This window comes from Eschscholzia californica, unplaced genomic scaffold (genome assembly GCF_041429995.1).
Source record: "Eschscholzia californica isolate CP2 unplaced genomic scaffold, dmEscCali1.0.p SCAF_4, whole genome shotgun sequence".
Taxonomy (NCBI): Eukaryota; Viridiplantae; Streptophyta; class Magnoliopsida; order Ranunculales; family Papaveraceae; genus Eschscholzia; species Eschscholzia californica.
In genome coordinates, this window is record NW_028238461.1 from 6045815 (window position 1) to 6065985 (window position 20171).

The 20171-nt window shown below is 35.5% G+C and overlaps 2 protein-coding genes across 2 annotated transcripts; both read right to left on the minus strand.

Annotated features, from left to right (window-relative positions):
• Window positions 1–4895: 4895 nt before the first annotated feature.
• LOC147542008 (SNARE-associated protein-like protein) lies at window positions 4896–10440 on the minus strand. Its single transcript, XM_086672768.1, has 4 exons — window positions 9748–10440; window positions 8926–9090; window positions 7640–7693; window positions 4896–5267 (listed from the first exon to the last, which is right to left on the minus strand). Exons 1-3 carry the CDS (start codon window positions 10073–10075, stop codon window positions 7659–7661), a joined length of 528 nt encoding a protein of 175 aa, XP_086528894.1. The 5' UTR covers window positions 10076–10440; the 3' UTR covers window positions 4896–5267; window positions 7640–7658.
• A 355-nt stretch (window positions 10441–10795) lies between these two features.
• On the minus strand, window positions 10796–18858 carry LOC147542009 (subtilisin-like protease SBT2.2). Its single transcript, XM_086672767.1, has 10 exons — window positions 17906–18858; window positions 16999–17152; window positions 15887–16284; window positions 15634–15729; window positions 15182–15254; window positions 13474–13756; window positions 12675–13006; window positions 12272–12542; window positions 11498–11779; window positions 10796–11384 (listed from the first exon to the last, which is right to left on the minus strand). Exons 1-10 carry the CDS (start codon window positions 18154–18156, stop codon window positions 10960–10962), a joined length of 2565 nt encoding a protein of 854 aa, XP_086528893.1. The 5' UTR covers window positions 18157–18858; the 3' UTR covers window positions 10796–10959.
• Between the last annotated feature and the right edge of the window lie 1313 nt (window positions 18859–20171).

The following is a 20171-nucleotide window of genomic DNA, read 5'->3' on the forward strand; positions in this document are numbered from 1 at the left end:
AAGAATTTCCGTTGTACACCCAATATCATTTGTCCATATAAGAATTTCGGTTGTCCACGTATTGGTCACCATCAAATAAAACAACAACTTAGTTCAACAAAAAAGTAAAATAAAACAACAACCCCTTTTGATTAGTTTATAGGAGATTCCAATAGTGAAACTCCCAGGAAGTTACATAAATTGAAACTAGAAAGAGAAAACATATTTTTAATACCTACTTTAAGATAAAGAGCACACAGAACTCAAGATAAATAGTTTTCAATCTGTCTCTTTAACAACACCCCCCTTCCTTTTGAGGTTTGATTATAAAATTCAAGAGAGATAGGCAAATCTAATTTTCAAAATATTTTAATGGAAATTTTGGTTTTTTACTTCTTTCAATGTAAAAGAAATCAATGGCACCCACTAATCAAATTGATTCAATTTAATTACAAATATTATTAGATCCAATCTCATCAACTTATATTTAAATTACCACTTAGGATTTCAAAACAAAATTATTTCAATTTATCAAAAACTAAAAATGAGATAAACATGGTGTATAATTTTGTTACCTCTGTCAGAATGTTTTTTCTCATCTCCTTATGACTTGATGAATTCTTTTAATTTACAATTTCCAAGTAGCATGGGAAGCAAAAAAGAAAGATTTTTCCATAAGAAAAAGATAGAATTTTCTCGGAACATTAAACTTATATTTGAAATAGAAAAAGCCAAAGAAACCTCTGCCATGATTTCTTTCATTTCAATGAGTTTTTCATTTATCATCTTTTGATAATTTCATTTTCTTCCATCTCTCTATTCATTTCCTTTTAGCCACATGGGTGATGTACTTATAAGTACCTAGGCTATGCTGCTATGCATAATCAACATTTTAAAGTAATTTACTTTTTTTCTCCTTCTGTATGTTGAAACATCGATTACAAACTGAGTTCCTGAGTTCAGAATAATCTTCTGAAACAGAGACCAATTTTGAATAATGTAGTTGTTACTTTTGCACAACTTAAAGCAACGTTATAATATCTACGATAGAGATGTGGAGATTATAGCTAAATTAAGTACCTTGAAGCTTATACGGCCCTTTCAAACAATATTTTTGAGATTCGAGTACAATAATCCAATTAAGCTTGGGGACCAAATGACAAGTTAATATTGTTAACATTGTGTGATGGCCTTGTGCCCCAAAATAGTACACTTAATGGGACCCCAAACAAGGGGATATGGTTTCATGTCCATGCATAGAAGAAAACAAGACATGGGAGATTTAACCACCCTCCTCTGTATTTGGTTTGAAACAATAGTGTACTTGGGGGAAAGAGTATGGACCCCTTCTTGTACTTTGGGAGATTAAATAAGGATATAAACTTGACCATTGACTAACCCACCAAGAAATGTTGAGTGTTGACTGATCATTATTAGAAAGAAAAATGGGCAGTCCTTTGTTAGACATAAAATTATAATAATGTCAACTATAAATTACTATGAGTCTAGAGCCCAAGACCATGTCAATTTCCATCGACTAATGACTTTTTTTTTTAATTATTTCGGAAAAGGATGAAAAATATCCTTGGAGAGAACAACTACTTTATTTTTGGATATCTTTTTCATTTATATACCATTCAAAATCAAAATTAAGTACTCCAAATATGTTCACCGGGTATATTAGTGTTGGGTAGTCTCAAGTCAAGTTGTTCTTAGCAGAAACCGTTCTATTGATTTACATCTCTAGAGACGGTCTATCTATGATATAACACATACTGCATGTGTATTGCATATAGATTGGGTGGTAAGAAAGGAACTCTTCCCCTCCCGACCCGTCGCGATGCCTTCTTCTATCACGAAGGGTAGACCAACCCCGTCCATGTCCCTTTTCTAGAACTTCTCTCGCCCAAAAAGACATACGACCACAACTTATGACAACCAATGCGAGATTATTCTGAAAGTATACATTTACTAAGAATTGGTAAGAGATGTATCGCAATCTATCCATATTAAGTTTTTCATTTATTACTCTATTTTGTGGGAGAAAATTCAAATTTGTTAGTTTTGCCTTAAACTATGTGAAACTAGTAAAATGTGTTTTCTTTACTGTGCAAATCATATAGTCTGAATCTTGTTGTATAAAAAATTATAAAAGATTTAATATTGCATTCAAATTCTTTGAATTCGTACCAGACTGATAGGATTGTAGATTAGTTGTAAACCACCGGCAAAATAATGTTAATTGCAATAACTAATTGCCTTTAAATAATAACTAGGGTATATCCCGTGCCCTAGGGCACGGACACTTGTATCAATCAAATGTTACGAAATTTATTGTTAATTATATTTTATTGAGAGAGAGGGAGATTTTTATTAGTTATTATTATTTTTGTTTATTTTCTCTTAAATTAGTTATTATTTTATTGAGAAAGAGATTTTAATTTCTTTTTTTAACCCTTGAAATTTATTTTGTTTCTTTTTTGGTTAAATTAGAATTTTTATTTCTAAGAAAGAAACTATTATTGTTTTTTAAATAGGTAACTTTATTTCTACGAAGGATTATATTTTAAATTTGAGAAGGGCTTCTAAACAATATGCATAATTAAAAAAGGATGTTTGTCCCAGTCATCGTTTTCCCTTCTGTTTTATATAATAGATTATAATTTTAAAACTTGCATAACAAAACAAAAATCATATAACCACCCTCTCTAATTTGGACACTCTTAAGGGGACAAGACTTTTGTTTCTATTTGCTTATTGGAAGTAGTAGCCTAACAACAACAACAACAACAATAAAACCCTTTTGATTAATCAAAAAGAAAATTCTATGAAAGAAACTCAAAGGAAACTTGAAACTAGAGAGAGAATTTGGAGAGAGAAAAAGTATGTATATATATATATATATATATATATATATATATATATATATATGTAAAATAATAGTATAACAACTTTAAGATAATAATATAAGAACACAGAAATCAAAGGAAATATTTTCTTTTGTCTTTAAGCCTACTCTCTCTTTTGAATTTAGATTATAGAATTCTAGAGAGAGATAAAGTTCTTTACCATAATTTTCAATTTATTTAATATATTTTGGACAGAAATTTTGGTCTTTACTTCTTTCAAATAATATATAAATAAGATGCAAATGGCTGTTGCTAAAAAAACATAGGCATGTGAGATTCTAGGTTTAGTTTAATTAAATTGATTTAATATAATAAAAAAAGATTGTATTAGATCTAATTTCATAAATTATAGCTAATGTGCAAAGTGGTACGCATATGACCCTAATTAAGCATGTGGATTAAAATTATTTGTGAAAGGTTGATGTGATTTCAAAAGGTAAGTAATCCTTAAGATGTCTTCAAAAATAATAGTAAACTATATGATAATTTTTTTTAGATATTATCTCTCCTTTTAATTATTTGATTCATAATTCATTTGTTGATTCGTACTGACTTCAGAATGTCTTACTTTTATCTCTAATTTATTTTGAATGTTATCTAAATTCAGCACTTAGTATTATCTAAAATAATCTAAAAGGACGATAGTATTATCATGCTTAATATATGGCCGGCTTAAACAATTTAGTTTAGCCAAGAGAAAATAAGACGAGCTAAATTCAGACAATAAAGCATGATGCGGAGAGATTATTTAAACTAGTAAGACAGTCGTACACCCAAATCAACATAAATCCGAAAAGGTAATAAAACTGTTTTGATAAATGGGAAAAAAAAAACAGTTTAAGATCAAGAACTAGTTCTTTCAATCAAATTTTCGTTTACACGTCTTTAGGATGAGTTTGGTTGGATACTTGGATATGAGGTATTTAAGGTTTTTCAAACGAGATTCAATTCATCAACATTAGGTGTACTTTAGGGTTTATCCTTCCCAAGAATTTGTCAGGACATTGGCATTTATATCCTCATGACTTGAATTTCTATTGTTTCCATTTTACAAGCAGTATGGGAAATTATTTCAACAAAAAAAAAAAAGCAGTATGGGAAATTTCAGTACCTCTTTATTTAGAAGAGTAAATAGCCAAAGAAACATTTGTCAGTACATCCATTCCTAAATCTTTCCTGACCTAATTTTTCAAATTCACCTTTCACTTTAAAATAAGATGCAATCAAATCCCATTTCAATCTCACTCTTAGGTTTCAATTCTTTTTACCTTCTCATGTGGTTTAGGGTTCTAAACATCTAATCAGAAGTAAAAATATAAATAAAAAACACCATTCTGGAGTCTCACTGTAAACTTTGTTACTTTAGTCCGACTCAACCTAGAGGTCCTAGACCAACGCCGTGCATATGGTGTCGCAGTTATACTATGCTTTTGTATATGCTCTTTCCATGTCAACACAACCCACCATGAACATATCTCCATAATGTTAGATAGTGGTGGCCAACGGGCCGTGTCGTGCCGGCACGGCCCGTTTGACAGCCGTGGCGTGTCAGACACGCCACGGCCACGCCAGGCACGGCTTGAGCCGTGCCGTTCCGTGCCGTGCCCAGACCACAAAGGTCTGGGCACAGAAACGGCCCACCCGTTCCCGTGGCGTTTCCGTTGCGTTTCTGGCCGTTTCCGTGGCGTTTTCGTAGTCGTTCCCGTGGCCGTTCCGTGGCGTTCCCGTAGTCGCTTCCGTGGCTCCGACTCAACTTTGCCGAATATAGACTGCTGCTAAAACAAAATTTCCTCGGGTAACAGCATGAAATAATAAGAGGACTCAAAAACAACTGCAATATTCAGGACTTTTGACAGGTCAAGGATGCTCTACCCCAATCGAAATCACCAGATTTAGGGTTCGGTTCAACAGGTCAGTTAGGGTTAAATAACATGGTACATAAAATAACCAATGGTATTGTCAGTAAAGTACTCCCCCAAGATGGACTGAAGAAGAGATACTGAAAGATGGCTCAAATGTTAAGCAATGTATAATTCTCAAATCACCCGATACAAAATCATACACAACAAATTGTAGAAGAAATGATTTCCAACGAACCAACAAACAATGAAAATGAAACACTACCAAATTTTTGATTGCTTGAGACAGTATTTCACAGTTTTTACATAGAAATGGAGGATCAAGTTACCTTCTCTGTAGACAGATTGATCGCCTATTTTTATGTTGCCGAGAAATGCTTGGTAATATGAAATTCGGAATTCGTGCAGTTAGTTCTCCTTTCAGAAGACAAAAATTTTCCTTTTTTGATATCCAACGCAGTCGTGCAGAAATGAATAATCCGAAATTCCGACATAACATGTTTGAGTTTGCTCTATCGACCTAGAAGTTCATCAATTCTTTAACATTAGATTACTGATAGTTTTAACCAAAGACTTGCACTACTTATATTGCAAAATACTAATCTATTAGCTAGAATCCATGGCCGCCGCAATAAGAAGCAAAATAAACTGACGATGTATGTCGCAAAACCCATAAGATAGATAAATAAATGACAGCAAAAAAAAAAAAAAAAAATTCAAATCCTTCAGAATGTTAATAAGAAAAAGAATACATGTACGAAACTATGATGTTTACGTTCTATTTTCTGACCTCTAATAAAGGAAGGCACAAGCAGTGTTGAATAAGAGGAAGGTAGTTTTTATTTCATGCCACATTCCTATATTTGGTTGTTGGTCCAGACATTGGAATTATGGGTTGTCACATTGACCAAATTCAAGGCTAAGAAGAGGAAATGTGGATGCCAGAACGAAATGAGGCTCATTATTCCATAAATGAGAAGGAAGGAGCTATCATAAACTACGTTTTGTATTAAATAGATTTTTTCTAACATTACTGGGACATAGAGAAATTTTGTATATTCTTTTAGGGGTGTATTAGTAATTTTTAGCACTTACGTTGCAAGCGCAATATATAATATTTTTTTTGAACTTCGACATCACTTTATAAGTGCATAACACTTATTAAGTGGTAAAACAAACATCTAAAATTTGATATTTTGCACTTTATAAGTTCCCAACACTTGTAAAGTGCAAGAAACCAATTTTGGGTTGTTTGTTTAATCACTTAGCAAGTGTTGGGTGCTTACAAAGTGATGGGAAAGTAAGTACTAAATATAAAGCCCCAAGTTGGAGCTTAGAGGGTGTTTGATTTTTTAGCACTTATAAGTGCTACCACTTACTAAGTGATAATCACTTAGTAAGTGATATCACTTGTAAGTGATATGACGTTTGTATTCTATCACTTCTAAGTGCTTGATTTTTGTTTTTATATTAATTCTAAATGTCACAAAAATGAGAAATTGTCTATTTTGACCTTAAAGTATTTACATATAAGCATTTCATACTAATTCATTATGCTCGCGAGTTCGGATACAAGAGAATTACGGTTTATGAATACTTTATGATGAAAATATTAACCTCCCGTAATTAAAAATTATGAAGGAGAAAGAACTTACGTCGCATCATGGAGTTTGGGTGGTTCCGTGATTAATGAGGGAAGAGAGGTGAAAAAAATGTAAGAGAAAAGCTTAGGTGAAGGATGGGTGAAGAAGGAAAAGGGTCATTGATAAAGTCATAAAAAGATTTTTTACTTATCAATTGTTTAAGATTTTCTTTTTAGTTATAATTATATTGGTAATTATTATACGGTAGGGATATAAATGTCTTTTTTAGCACTTAGAAAGTAAGTGCAAAAAAATAAGCTCCAAGTTGGAGCTTTCTTTTTTGCACTTACTTTGACCCCACTTACAAGTGATATTCACTTATTAAGTGAAAAAACAAACAGTCTAAAATTGTCGGCCCGCACTTATTAAGTGAAAATCACTTAATAAGTGCAAAAATCAAACACCCTCTTAGTAACTTGCACTTACAAAGTAAGTGCTAAAACAACATTTAAACCCTTAAAGAAATACCTAACATAACAATCTTGTCCATTTACAATCTCTGTTTATTACGGAACCCTAAGCGTGAAATACATGAAACCCTTAAAGCCTGAAAAACATGGGTATTTATGATTGTACCTAAAATCAGTTCTTCTATTTAGATCCGAAATCAGGCGAACTGGAAAAGTTGTTGTCACCTTGATAACCCAACCTCAAAGTAGAAAAGTTTCTTCAATCAAGATCCTAAACAAAAAGAGAGTATACCCGAGCCCTAAACGTGCTAAACGTTGGAAAGATAAAGAGTGGGAGATAACAAGGACGTTTAGAGAGAAGAGATACTCTCTCTAGGTTTTGATATACTAGAGTCTAGAGAGAATATTCCCTCACTTCTCTAAACTCGCCGAAGCACCGGTGTCGGAGTCCTTCCTCTCTTCTTTGTTTTCTCTCATCTCACCTTACAAAATCTAAAGACTCTATGTGAGGATAAATAGACAATTAATCATTTTCTGTAACACTTGTAAGTGATATAGGCAGTCAAAATAACAGAATCTAGAACTTGAAATCGTCTTCTTTACAGAGGGGGATTATTGCAAAAATGTTGAATACACAAGTAAAAAACATACAAAATAACAGAATCTAGACAATAGGTCGACTCTTTCATCACCTAGCTTCGCATCTAATGCTAGTATATGCCGCTGATACTACTTAATGAAATCTGAGACTTCATTTTCTTGGAAATATCTTATATACCATTACATATTTCAGACAAATTAGGATACAGAATATTACAGATATGACTGAGATGTTGTACCTTCATTACCCAATCAATGCTATGGTTGTCCAGAACTCTCTGCTATTGCTTTCTCTACAAAGTAGTTTATACTGTGTAAGGGCATTACTCGAGAATAAAGATTGTTTAAACAGCAAATTCAAGGATTTAAAAGCAGTTACAAGAGATCACAGCGAAGATGTATGACTGAGAGAGCCACAATTTTCAAATTTGTTAAATACTAAAGGAATTTAAATGAAATATTTTGCATAATGAATTCATATCTATTCAGATTAAAATTGTAGTACCTAAAAGATTTAGATCCGCATGCATAAGGAGTACGACATTGTTAATTATTATTATGGAATTTTAGGGGAATAAAGCACTATCATGGTGGTTTCAAATGTCAGGTGAGCACATCCAATTTTTTGAGTTAAATCTCTAAGAAATACAACTTCAACTTGATTGTTCAAAAATGCGTACATAAATCTCAATGGTATTATCCACTAGGGAGTAAATAAAGACCGAAAGAAACATAAATAGAGTTTATCAAACAAAGAACTTTCTATCTAAAGGTTCCACCTAGGTAAGACCGGCAGTAAGAGGTCAGCTCACTATGAATTCGGGAGAAGATACTACTTGGGTTTACACAGCTAAATGGTGTATTAGGTGCAGATACATACTCAATTGCCACCCTATCAAAGAAAAAGGGAAGACGGTTTCCTCTCAATCTCTAACAGACTAGAATAGTTCTTGAAATTCCTCACTATAATGGGTTTCCTAGCTTCTCTTCAATTTTCTATTCTCTAATTTTCTTTTGCAACCCCTTTTTTTAAATTCATTTTACGACGGATTTGATAGTTTTAAATGGTTAGTTTCATTATAATTGAAGTTCTCTCCCCAGTTCACAAGGTTATTAGTTTCTCTCCTATGTGTTCTAAAGCCAAAGAGAGTTATCATCTCCAACTCGTCCCAAGCCAAGGAAGATAGCAAAAGCTCGAGACACAACTTAAGTACAAAAATGCTCCATTGTTGTTTCTTGGTTTATTTTCCTAACTAAGGTGAACAGTTATACTACATCTTGCTGCTGAACTGATATGAGGCTCAGGCCTCAGTTTTGCGTAGAGTTGTTGTTCATAAGCTTTGGTTTATATCATAAAATAGGCTAAATCATTAAATAGGAAACAGAAGACAAGATTCCTGCAATTACCACGATGTTCCATAAAACACATCTTGAAAATCAAACAAAAATTTGAAGCATGATAAGAGCAGCAACAAAAATTTTAATGCACAAGAGATAGAAATATAATCTTTAAAGTGACAAATACCATGTGAAATGCCCGTAGATAACATCCGATCCATGTTATCAATACGGCGTTGTATTGATTTCAAGAGAGAATTCAATGATAAAACTCTCTTACGAACATTAGATAATTTGGATGCATTTTGCATAATGAACGGCAAAGGAGCATGTTCTAGCAGTTGATCCAGCTCTGCAAAAACAAGGAGGCCCAAAGTCAAAAAGGAAATTTTAATTTAAGCATTCATAAATAGAGAACAATCATTCGTAATGTCATGCGATATACGCGTGCTATAGATTTTATTTGCACTTACATTGGAACTTAAGAGACTTTTTTTTTTGTATAACTAGTGCGGAATAAAGAGAGAAATGTCAATCGGGGCACAAAACCACAAACCCATGAAGATTTTCGAAGGAACACCTCGTGAAATTAAAAGCCTAAAACACAAACCCAAATTCTGGTTTTCGCAAACATAGTAAAAAGTACTATCATTGTTGTTGGGTCAGTGGACTAAAGAAGAAGAGAGAAAATCTTGCCTCACTTGACTGCATTGGTAAACTCGACACCGAAACAGTGGAGAGACACTGATAAAGTTGGATTTGTGGTTCTACTACATACTACATAGGAATGTCAATCCAATTCGATGTTCTCGGTGAAACTAAAATTCAAGTTGAATAGACCAAACTATATAAAAAGGTTGTCAATTCTGTTATCTATTTCATTTATGTTAGGGCTATCAACCTAAAAGGATTGAACACACATTGAAGCTTGGTTGGAAACAATAAGGTAATCACATACAAAGATAAGAACAAGGAACAAATCAACAGAGAGAGAGAGAGAAACAATTACCTCCAGTTAGTCGATCAATGGCGAAAGAAAGATGATCCTGACTTTTAACAGCATTTTCAGCTTTGGAATCAAAATCCCTAATTACAGTACCAAGCATAGAAGAAATCCCTCTAGCCAAAGCATCAGAACTTTTCAAATTGAGTTCGTCTTCTTCTGGATTTAAAGAACCCAAATTTCTAGGTTCTGTATTATCATCATTATTAACTTGGGATGAAGAAGATGTCTCTGAAACTATAGTACGTTCTTCTAGGGTTTCTGAAGAAGGGGGAACAGAAGGATCTTCTTCTTCTTCTTTGGTAGTAGATGGAATGTCTCTTCCGTTGGTCATGGTTTAAAACTTTAAATTTGAAGGTATGGGTTTAAAGATTTAAAATTGAAGAGTATTTCAAGGTTAAGTAGAAAGATTTAGCTGAGAATTGAAGTATTCAATTGATGGTGGAGCTCGAGCAATAGATAGAGAAATAGGAGAAGGGAGAAAGGGGGAAATAGTGAGAGAGTTCGGAGGAATGAAAAACAGACAAGCTCGGTTGGAGAATACTTTTGATAGAGAAATACTTTTACAAAAAGTATACTCACCCATCCTCTTGTGGCTCCCATTTGAGAGCCGCATGTGAAAGAAACAAGAATTTCACCCTGCTCTCACATGTTCAGTCACGTGGAGAGAGAAACATTTGTTTCTCTCACAGTCGGTTCAGTCACGTGGAGAGAGAAACATTTGTTTCTCTCACAGTCGGTTCAAGTGAGAGTCGAAGAGGTGGGTGATGTAAACGTGTTGATACTTTTAAGTTGCTTATCTAGTTCATAGTTAAAGTCCTACTATTCGATTTCGAAAAAAAAAAAAAGTTCTAGTCCTGTGTGTCTCCATCAAAAGTCTCTCCTCTCATGTGGACTGAAATAACCTGTACCACTTGGTCTTGGCCTCTTGGGTGGCAAAAATGGCAGATAACATCTATTAAGGCTGGAATTAGTTTGTCACCTAGTCCGAGCCATATAGAGCCTAACCTTTATCTATTCTTTCACCACCTTATAAAACCCTTTTGCTAGCAACTAAAGAACTGCAAAGTACATGCAGATAGTATTACTTTCATAAAAGTTATTCCAAAAATCTACATTTTTTGTGACAAGTGTTTCCACATTTACACAACGAATTAAATAATGGGTAAACACAAATTTGCAAGTAAAAAATTATAACAAAAAGGAAAGAGGAGAAACTCAGTTGTTATTAGTAGTGCCCGACGAGATCTTCAAGATAACGGATAATGGGATGCCAACTTGGTGGCCTTTGTTACCGTAAAGCCCGATTCTTCCAAAGCTAGCTGTTGAACTATTCATGGTAGCATTGAAAGTAACAGTCAGCACTTGTTTTTGTCCGCTTTCGATGAAGAGACGGTCAGGTGTAACCGAAATGTTAACTCCATAAGGGGCAAAATAACCCACATTGTAATACTCGTTATCGGCAATATTAGTGACTACTCTTTGAACTATTCTTGATTGGTTTAGCTTTGCTATTGTGATTGAAGGTAAGTTCAAGTCAGAACCAGTCATGGTTGAATTTCCACAGTCCTGGCCTGTGTAGTTCAGAACAACAGGACTTGATCCATTAATGCCACAGAGGAAAGAGAAGAAGTCATCATAACCTAACAACAGAAAGAAGAAAAGAACGTTAGGAATCGACAAATCGTGTAGATAAAGAGATGATATATTGCTCAAGATGATGAGAAATTAAGAACTAACAATGTGTAGAACTTACTTGACTCGAAAATCAGACCGGGGTCTAACGCAGCAGTTGGCTCGACAGAACCACTTCCCATATCAAAGGGTGTTGCAGGAGTCTGATTTTGATCCGGATTTGCATAGGCCCGTTGGGCCATGATGGGCCCACCACTCTTGTCAAGAAATGAAGTTGTCGTGGAAAGCGCAGAGGCAATGGCCGAAGGACTAAATTGAGGAAACTTTTGTTTAACCAGTGCAGCAATACCAGCAACATGAGGAGCAGCCATGCTCGTACCAGACATCACTGCGAAGTTCTCACCTGCAAGTTGGTAAACTTTAATCCAAAAATGTTCGATTACAGAAGAAACATTGACCAGAAATTTAATTTCAGGTAACACCTATGTTAGTATTTTATTTTCTCTAAGAATATGTATATCCATTTGTATGTTATCTCTGTGAGAATAGTCCCACATGGACAAAGGTTATCCCATGACCAAGAATATAAGATCTCGGGCCTCTCCACTCATTGACAACTGGTTTTGAGTTGGACGCCGACAATAATATGGCATCATAGCCGAGCCCATCCGAAATTTACCCAAGCCCATACGTGCTCTTCTATGCCACTCAACAAAAAGACGTGTAGGCTCGAAGAAGGCCACAAATGCAAAGGTACTTGCATGACCAATAACTAATATCCAAGGGTTCTCCACTCGTTGCCAATTGGTATTGAGTTGCATGCCCTGCCCCCTTACCATCTCTCTACGGTTATCTATTTATTACCATGTTTCCATGCATGTTTGTAAGTACTTACCTTGGAATTCAACCGAGTCGGTTCCCACAGAACTCCAAGCACCCCATATGAAATTTCCAGGAGCAATCAAGTTGGGTTTCAATATATCAGCGTCATCAAGAAAATTGTCTTCTGGGTCTGGTCCTCTTGCCGAATAAAACATAACCTTTGGTGAAGAGTTGTTGTAGTTAGCCTTAAGCCCGCCTAAGATAGTTGCAGTGCCCCCAAATTTAACAACTTTCTTTGAAGAACCATCTATCTCCACGGAAGAGTTGTAATATTTAAGTAAAACCTGGCAAGAGATTACAGGAGAGATGGAAAAGAAGGCGACTTGAGATCTAAAGACTTGAAAGTAGAATAGTTGTCACTGCTTATAATTTTTTAAGTTCGAGAATATAAACATAAAGAAGATAAAAGATTGCACCTTGGAATCATCGGGTGATGCAATTATCACACCGGGCATGTCCATTGGGGTCGGGTTTAACTGAAACCCAATTACAAAAGGATCCATGTAGAATACAACACCCTCTGCACTGAGGTTCTTGGCTGTCTCCAAAGCAAGTCTAATGGTAGAGAGTCCAAGAACGAAGCGGATTGAGTAACTGCAAATCAAGAGTTTTCCGTTTACGATATCCTCATCCAGAATACTGGGGTCTTGGCATTCTCCCTCGTACATGTCATTCTCGTTCTTAGCGTCATCTTTCAAAGCATGAGGAGCAGAAACCAGTGTGTACATTTTATTTGTATCAGTTCCAGCTGAAGTTCAAAATACAAAAAGATCAAGACTTATACTTCCAACAACTGAACAATAAATAAAAAATTAAGCCTTGTATCCGCCTTAGTCAAATGTAAACGCAAAAAACCAACATTAACCTATGCTAACCCGTGCAAAATATGTGTGCATTTGTGCCAGTCCGTGCAAACTTTACGGCTGAAGCCAAAAAAAAATTGATGGATCCTTTTACGTCCCAACTGCAGCAATGAGAGTCCAAGAACCCAAAAAAAAATCCATAACACTGCATACTATCTTTTTTTACTTATGAAATATGATTTAAGGCCCGAATCAAGTCTGTCGAACAAGGCTGGGGATGGATATCCAGGTGAGTATACAACAAATTCTCCTTCAACATAATCTATTACTCACGAGGCAAGAATAACTAAGGAGGATTCAAACAACACTATTTTTTTATCTTGTGATTGTCTATTTCTTCTGTAGTACTTACGTGCGAGTCCAACTCCAGGGATGGTTACGTTATTTCCAAGTACTATAGAGTTACTATAGACCCTGTCATGAGCGGCGGCTCCAACAGTAAAAATCCAAGGACTGAAAGAAGAAATGCTCTTCGGCGAAGGTCCTGTATTGCCTGCTGCTTGTACAACAAAGATTCCAGCTTTTACTGCCGAAAGCAAAGCCATATCTATGGGATTAAAGAAAGTTGCAACCCCAGGGGGACGTCTGTTGGGGGTGATTGACAAACTTATTATGTCTACTCCATCCTGAGCAGCCTGTAAACAAAATATTGGGGAACTAAGTTTAAATATAGTATACCTGAAAATGAATTAAGTACATGACACCCCTGAATTAACACATGGATCATGACGATTTGCATGTGATAAAAAAATTAGTTCATCGTCATGTGAGTGAGTTACATGCTATAGAAATATCATATGTTTGTGGTTGGTCGGAATCTTGCTGGTATATGAAAAATCTCGACTGAACCCAAATCTACATGGAAGAGTTCAAAGACTAGATATTTGTACCATGACATGGTAAAAAATTTAGCATTACTGATAACTGTTGATATAGTATATAAAAATGAAATTATAAATAGAAGTGAAAGCCATTTTAGTTGGCTGGTAACATGTGTCCCTCCACTGTGAAGACCAAGGTTCGAATCTTCTTGTATCCAAAAACAAAACTATAAATAGAACGTCTGAGTCATATACGCATTCAAGCTTTGTTTTTCCAATATACTAGAGACCCTCTAGGTATACCATTGAAATTCTTGCAAATATTCATAACCTATGTTTTGTGTTGTCGCTTTATGGTGAACCATATGATCAATTATCCACATTTGGTAAAAGATTTGAATATTTGTCACTTCAGTGGGTACAACTTGAGCACTAGGACAACTGGTGAGATTTCTGATTTCATATGTTTTGAGATTCAAATAGCACAAGATGCAAAAACTTTGATAATGCAGAAGCAATTTCACAACCAGCAATGGAAAATCTGAACTGCACAACAGTCGGTTATATAATTGAAAAGCAACTCAATGCGCTCTACTTTTTATTGCGTGTCGGGTACTCGCATTAGAGACTTCAGTGGGTACAATGTGAGTTTACTTGACATATCATGAGATCTCATATCTGAATACGACCTTGCTCCATTTTTGGCTTTTTTTCACTCACTGTCTGGCTGACTTCTACACCTCATACGGGTTGTCAGACACCTTGACCCGTGCCAGTGACCTTATTACACATAGTATGCCTGAACCGGTAAAGAAAATAGAGTTCAAAACTTAGGTATCCTACATCTCAATCTAAACATCAACTGGTAAAGTAATGGTGCTAACAATCATTAAATTCTACTAGACAACCAACTAAAAGACCATGAACCTAATCAAGGGATCCTAAGAACTCCATTATCCATATATAGTGCTGAATTTCAAAGAAAAATTAACTGCAGATTGAATGTAACAATGGGAGAAACTGGTGGTAAATAAAAGAACTAAATATGGTTACGTTCAGAAGACCACAAAAATGTCAATCCTGATTAGACCGATCCCGTTGTGATAATGAAATCAACAGATAGATGGTTATGCGTGGTAACCAATAGATAGATCATAGATGGGCGTGCGGGAACCCACAGATAGATGGTCATGAGTGGTAACACATAGGACATCCTTAGCAAAACCAAAATCTATGTACCTGGTCTATTGCCGCAACAACATCTGCAGCAAAGCCTCCAAAACTCTTGTATAGTGCCTTGTAAATAGAAATGCTGAAAACAATCAAGAGAGTAATCAAAATCTCTAATATATAGGTCAATGTGCCTGATTAATAAAAACCAAAGTATGCAGACTAAAGATTTCTGAATATATATATATATATATATATATATATATATATATATATATATATATATATACCCATATTCCTAAGACATAACGTTTCTTAAAAGTTTTGGGCTGTTGATGGATGAGGTTGAGATTTGAAAAGTTGATTGAGGAACAGTTCGACAGTAGACCCAAGACCTCGTACAGGCATGAGCTCGAACAGAAAAACTTCCCATGAACAGCCCTACCTCTAACGGAATCTTTAGGAACTGTGTTGTTGCTACATGAGAGTAAATTATGATGGAAGCAATATGAGATCCTTACTGTGAGCGAGGAGCCATTCCACTAGCATTTCCAAAATTATGCCCAGCCACGACAACGGGAATTCCATAGTTCCCTGCTGCAATGGAAGCTGTATGCCTGTAATTTCGAGCATAACACGTTATCCTTTAAACCGTTCGGTGAAGGAGTGAAATATTATAAAGTTGTAAAAAAGGAATTATAATGATGATAAGAAATCTCGTAAGGGTAAAATTAGAAAGAAAAATATCGGAGGGAAAGTGGGAAAACAACTCACGTTCCGTGACCATCAGCATCGAAAGGTGAAGCATAATCCTGAGAAGCATTGAATATTCCCCTGGTTATAGCAGATGCAGCAAAATGACGGGCACCAATAAGCTTCCTATTGCAAGAGCCAGATGGGAAATCCCTAGTAACTTCACATATGCCGGAAAAGTGTGTCGGAACGGGAAAAGCAGTTTCATAGGATTTGTCTGAGAAGCTGGGATGTGTTGGATCAATTCCAGTATCAATAAACCCGATCACAACTCCTTCACCTGCACATTCAGGTCCACCTTCTTGGACCCATGCACCTTTAGGTAGGCCCAAGTATGCAGGAGTATGTGTGGTTTCAGTTCTAACTCTGAAGTCCAAAACCACATTTGCGACCTCTTCACTTCTCGAAACCTTCTCTGCCTTTGGAATTCGAAACGATTGAATCAATAATAAAGCAAAATTTATCTACTTTAAATGTCTATTACAAGTTCAAATTACTTTGATGTGGGCATGGTAACTAGCCCTTTTTGGACCCCACGACATGGTGGTAGTATGATAGTCAACCATAAAATTGATAATAGTGTTCGGGAGACGATTCTACAGTTGATAATAGAGTTATCTATTTAAAGAGGTGGTAGTATTTCAATAACTTAGGTTTCAGAGACCTCCGGAGGTAGGCAGAAGTAGATCGTGGACAGGTGTAAGCTGAGACAGGCCAGACTCGGATGTGTAAGGAAAAATAAGGCCTTGCTTGGGCGTAAGCTGAGACAGGTAGGGCTCGTCTTAGGCCGAGACAAGCAAGGCTCGGGTGTCGGGAGAATCAAATCGTGCTTGGGTGGAGGCTGAGACAGGTCAGGGTGCCAGGCTCATGTGTGGGCCAAGATGAGTTGGCCTCGGGTGTAGACTGAGACAAGTCGAACTCTGGTGTGGGATGAGACGTTTTGGGCTCAAGTGTAGGCTGAGTTGATCTTGGCCAATCCATAAGCCAACCTAATACCAAGAAACTACCGAGTGATATTGAGGGACCCATAAGTCGGGCATAGTATTTTTTTTAACAATACGAGAAAATGTTCGAACTCAACTAAGGTAGGTAAAACAAAATGACGCAAATTATAGGTCGTCTATACAACAAACCTGCTCAGGAGTAATAAGCACAGCAAACCCGTTAATCAAGTAATGATAGCTATATAGCTTCAGATAATTCTCTCCCTTCAAGACATTTTTCAACAACGAGTCATGAACCCGACTTATGTAATTACGGTAGCGCCGATCAGATCTAGATATGTTCCTGCATTTTGAAATGAATCATGTAAAACCATTCAATACAGACGATCATATCTTGAAAAATGGCAAGTACAAGGAACGAGAGGAGACTCATTTACGCGGAGAAAATTAAACCTACTAGCATTAGTTCCACTTAGAAATCAAGCGAGTTGAACCCGATGAATTTTAGAACAACTTAAGCTGAACAAATCAAGAAATAAGAAAGCAGAAGAACAAAAAGAGAATTTTGTGGCGATTTTGATTACATTTTAGACTTCCCAATTGATCTCTACCTAGTACCAGTAACTTTGTAATTAAAAACTGTCCAGATTGAAGCTTTTGTTTTTGAAGATTTAACATGAATTTAGGATAAAAAAAAAATATGGGTTAAGTAAAACAAAATGACTTTTAACCTTACAGTAGTCAATCAAAGCAAACCCTAAAAAACACTAGTAACAAATTGATCACCATAAAAAACAAAGCCCCAGAGATCAAATTGATGAAACCAAGTTTTACAATATAAGAACATAATCCATCAAAATTAGGGTTTACAAACTTTGTAAAACTCCATATGAATGGTATCAACCTAACAAAACACCCAATTTGGATTTACTACTGACATTTTTACAACTCAAATCCATCCATTAGGGTTCTACTGCAGTAAAACTTAAACAACAGAGCTCAAAACAAAAACCCTCAAATTTCACTACCCAAAACCAAAAACAAATAGATAAATACAGAGAGAGAGAGGGAGAGAGAGAGAGAGAGAGAGAGAGACCTTGGTTTGTGTAACCTATATAGTGTACCAGAAGCTCCTTTTCCATGTCTAGAACTGTGATGATTACTCTTCAAACTTACTTCATCATAGAAATTATGAACAGCAGGAGCTTGTTTAAGAGTAACAATATAAACAGATGAAGTTACTGAACCATCATCATCTTCATTCTGGCACAAACCCATTCTCATACATAAACCCAAACTCAAATAAATCACAACCATTAATTGCACAATCAAATTAAAACTCCCCATTTTATTTAAAAACAGAATCTGATAAAAGAAAAACACTAATTTGCTTCAACTTCTTTCAATTTTCTCCATTAAAGTTTCAACCTTTTTTCTTCAAAACTTCTCTTGGAAACTCAATAACTAGAAAAACCCTTAGCTTGTTTAGTTGAACTTGAGTGAGGTAGAAGAAGATTAAAGAAATGGGTACCTATCTATTCAACTAGTAGATAAAAGAAATAGAAATAGAAATAGAAAGAGTTAGAGAGAGAGAAATTGGGTTATGTGTGATGTGAGTCAGATGGTCGTCAATGGGGATAGAAAATGGTTAGTGATGAAGAAAGAATCTGCAACTTTCTTGGTTGGTGTGAGGAGATAGAGAGAGAGAGAGAGAGAGAATTTGTTAATGGGGTAGTGGATACTGGGAGTGAGAAAGGATTGATTGTATTATAAACAAAGAGAGAGAGAGAGCTAAAAAGGATAGAGAGGAGATTGAACTTTTTTTTGGTTTGCTTTTTAGTTTTTGTTTCCTTCTTTTTTCGAACGTTGGTTGTTCAGACCAGACTAACAAACAGTATGACAGAAAGAAAAAGTTAAAGAAAGGGAGAAGCAGAATGTGATTTTCTCTCCTTCAACTAATTTTCATGCCACTTTCAACAAAAATAAAATAAAAAAAATCATATCATATTTCTCCCTTTCCATAATACTCTACTCAAATTCACATTATACAAGATACTCAGCAATTTTAATTATGAGAAATACTACAACTACAAGAGACAAAACTATAGACGTATGGTCGATCTACAGTGATGTGTCATGTCATGTCATCTTAGATTCAAAATTTAACGGTCCATTTTTTTTAATGTGGCTAACGATGGCTAGCTGTCTGTCACCGACGATAACGACTTTTACGTGAGATCTTCTGCAGATATTTATGTTTTTTTCACTCGTAAATTTCGTATTTTATCAGAGTACACTTTTACCATTAATTTTTGATTGCTCATAATGCAATATGTCAATGCATTATGACAATTATATTTTATTATTCAACTTTGGATACAAAATTATTCTTCTTCCCAAACCTATTTTTTTCTTTTGACAAATATTTTGTTTCTATTGCAGTATGTTATGAACATGAAATAATATGTTATGAACAGACTCGTTACAATCCATAATACGTTATGAAAAAAATATGAATAAAGTAATCATTATGAAGCTTAAACATGCTAGTAAGAAGGATAAGATTAATGGAACTTTTCACAATGATAAAAATCGACTTGTGAGAGAGAAGTGATGAAAACGAAGTAATGCTTTGAGAGAAAGGTAGATGACTCCAGGGTAAACTAGAAAAGGGGGACAATAACGTCATTTCCTGGTTTTGGACTTCCAATTTATTTTGGTCGCGCCTGGATCATACACCCACTTCCATAACCGAGATGGATTCTATGCCCATCGTCCCTATACTGTAGAGCTCATTTGTGGGATTATAAATTATATTTCACTACTTTGATCATCTCGGGTATATATGTGATTCTTTTACGTAACTACATACTTTCTGAAATAACCTCTCCTACAACTTGTGATGCCTATATTCCACTACATGTCAATAGTGTACCCAGTTAGCCTTCAATGGGTGATCCAAGCTTTTGCTTGTAGTGTAACCTTTCCTAAGCCCACACAGAATGCATCAGGAGACACATTATTCGACCTATTAATAGAGTATGCACCCATCTCGTGCCCATCCACACATCAAGATATAGCCAACCGGCTGGGATTCGGACCGAGATATTTTCAACCCGGATTGAATAGGTCTTGCTCGCAACCGGACCAACCTATTTTCGGCCGGAAGTCGATCCAGTCTTTCAAACACCTTTACTTTGGATGTACAGAACCATGTGGTTCATGATGGAGTATGGACTCTTTTAGTTTGGGTAGTATTAGTATAAGGTGGGGCTGAAATATCAGTTCTTAATTGGAGGATAGATTGACAGACCAGGCCAGGCAATCTTTTGAGGTGGTATGACGTATGATGGGTGTCTCTC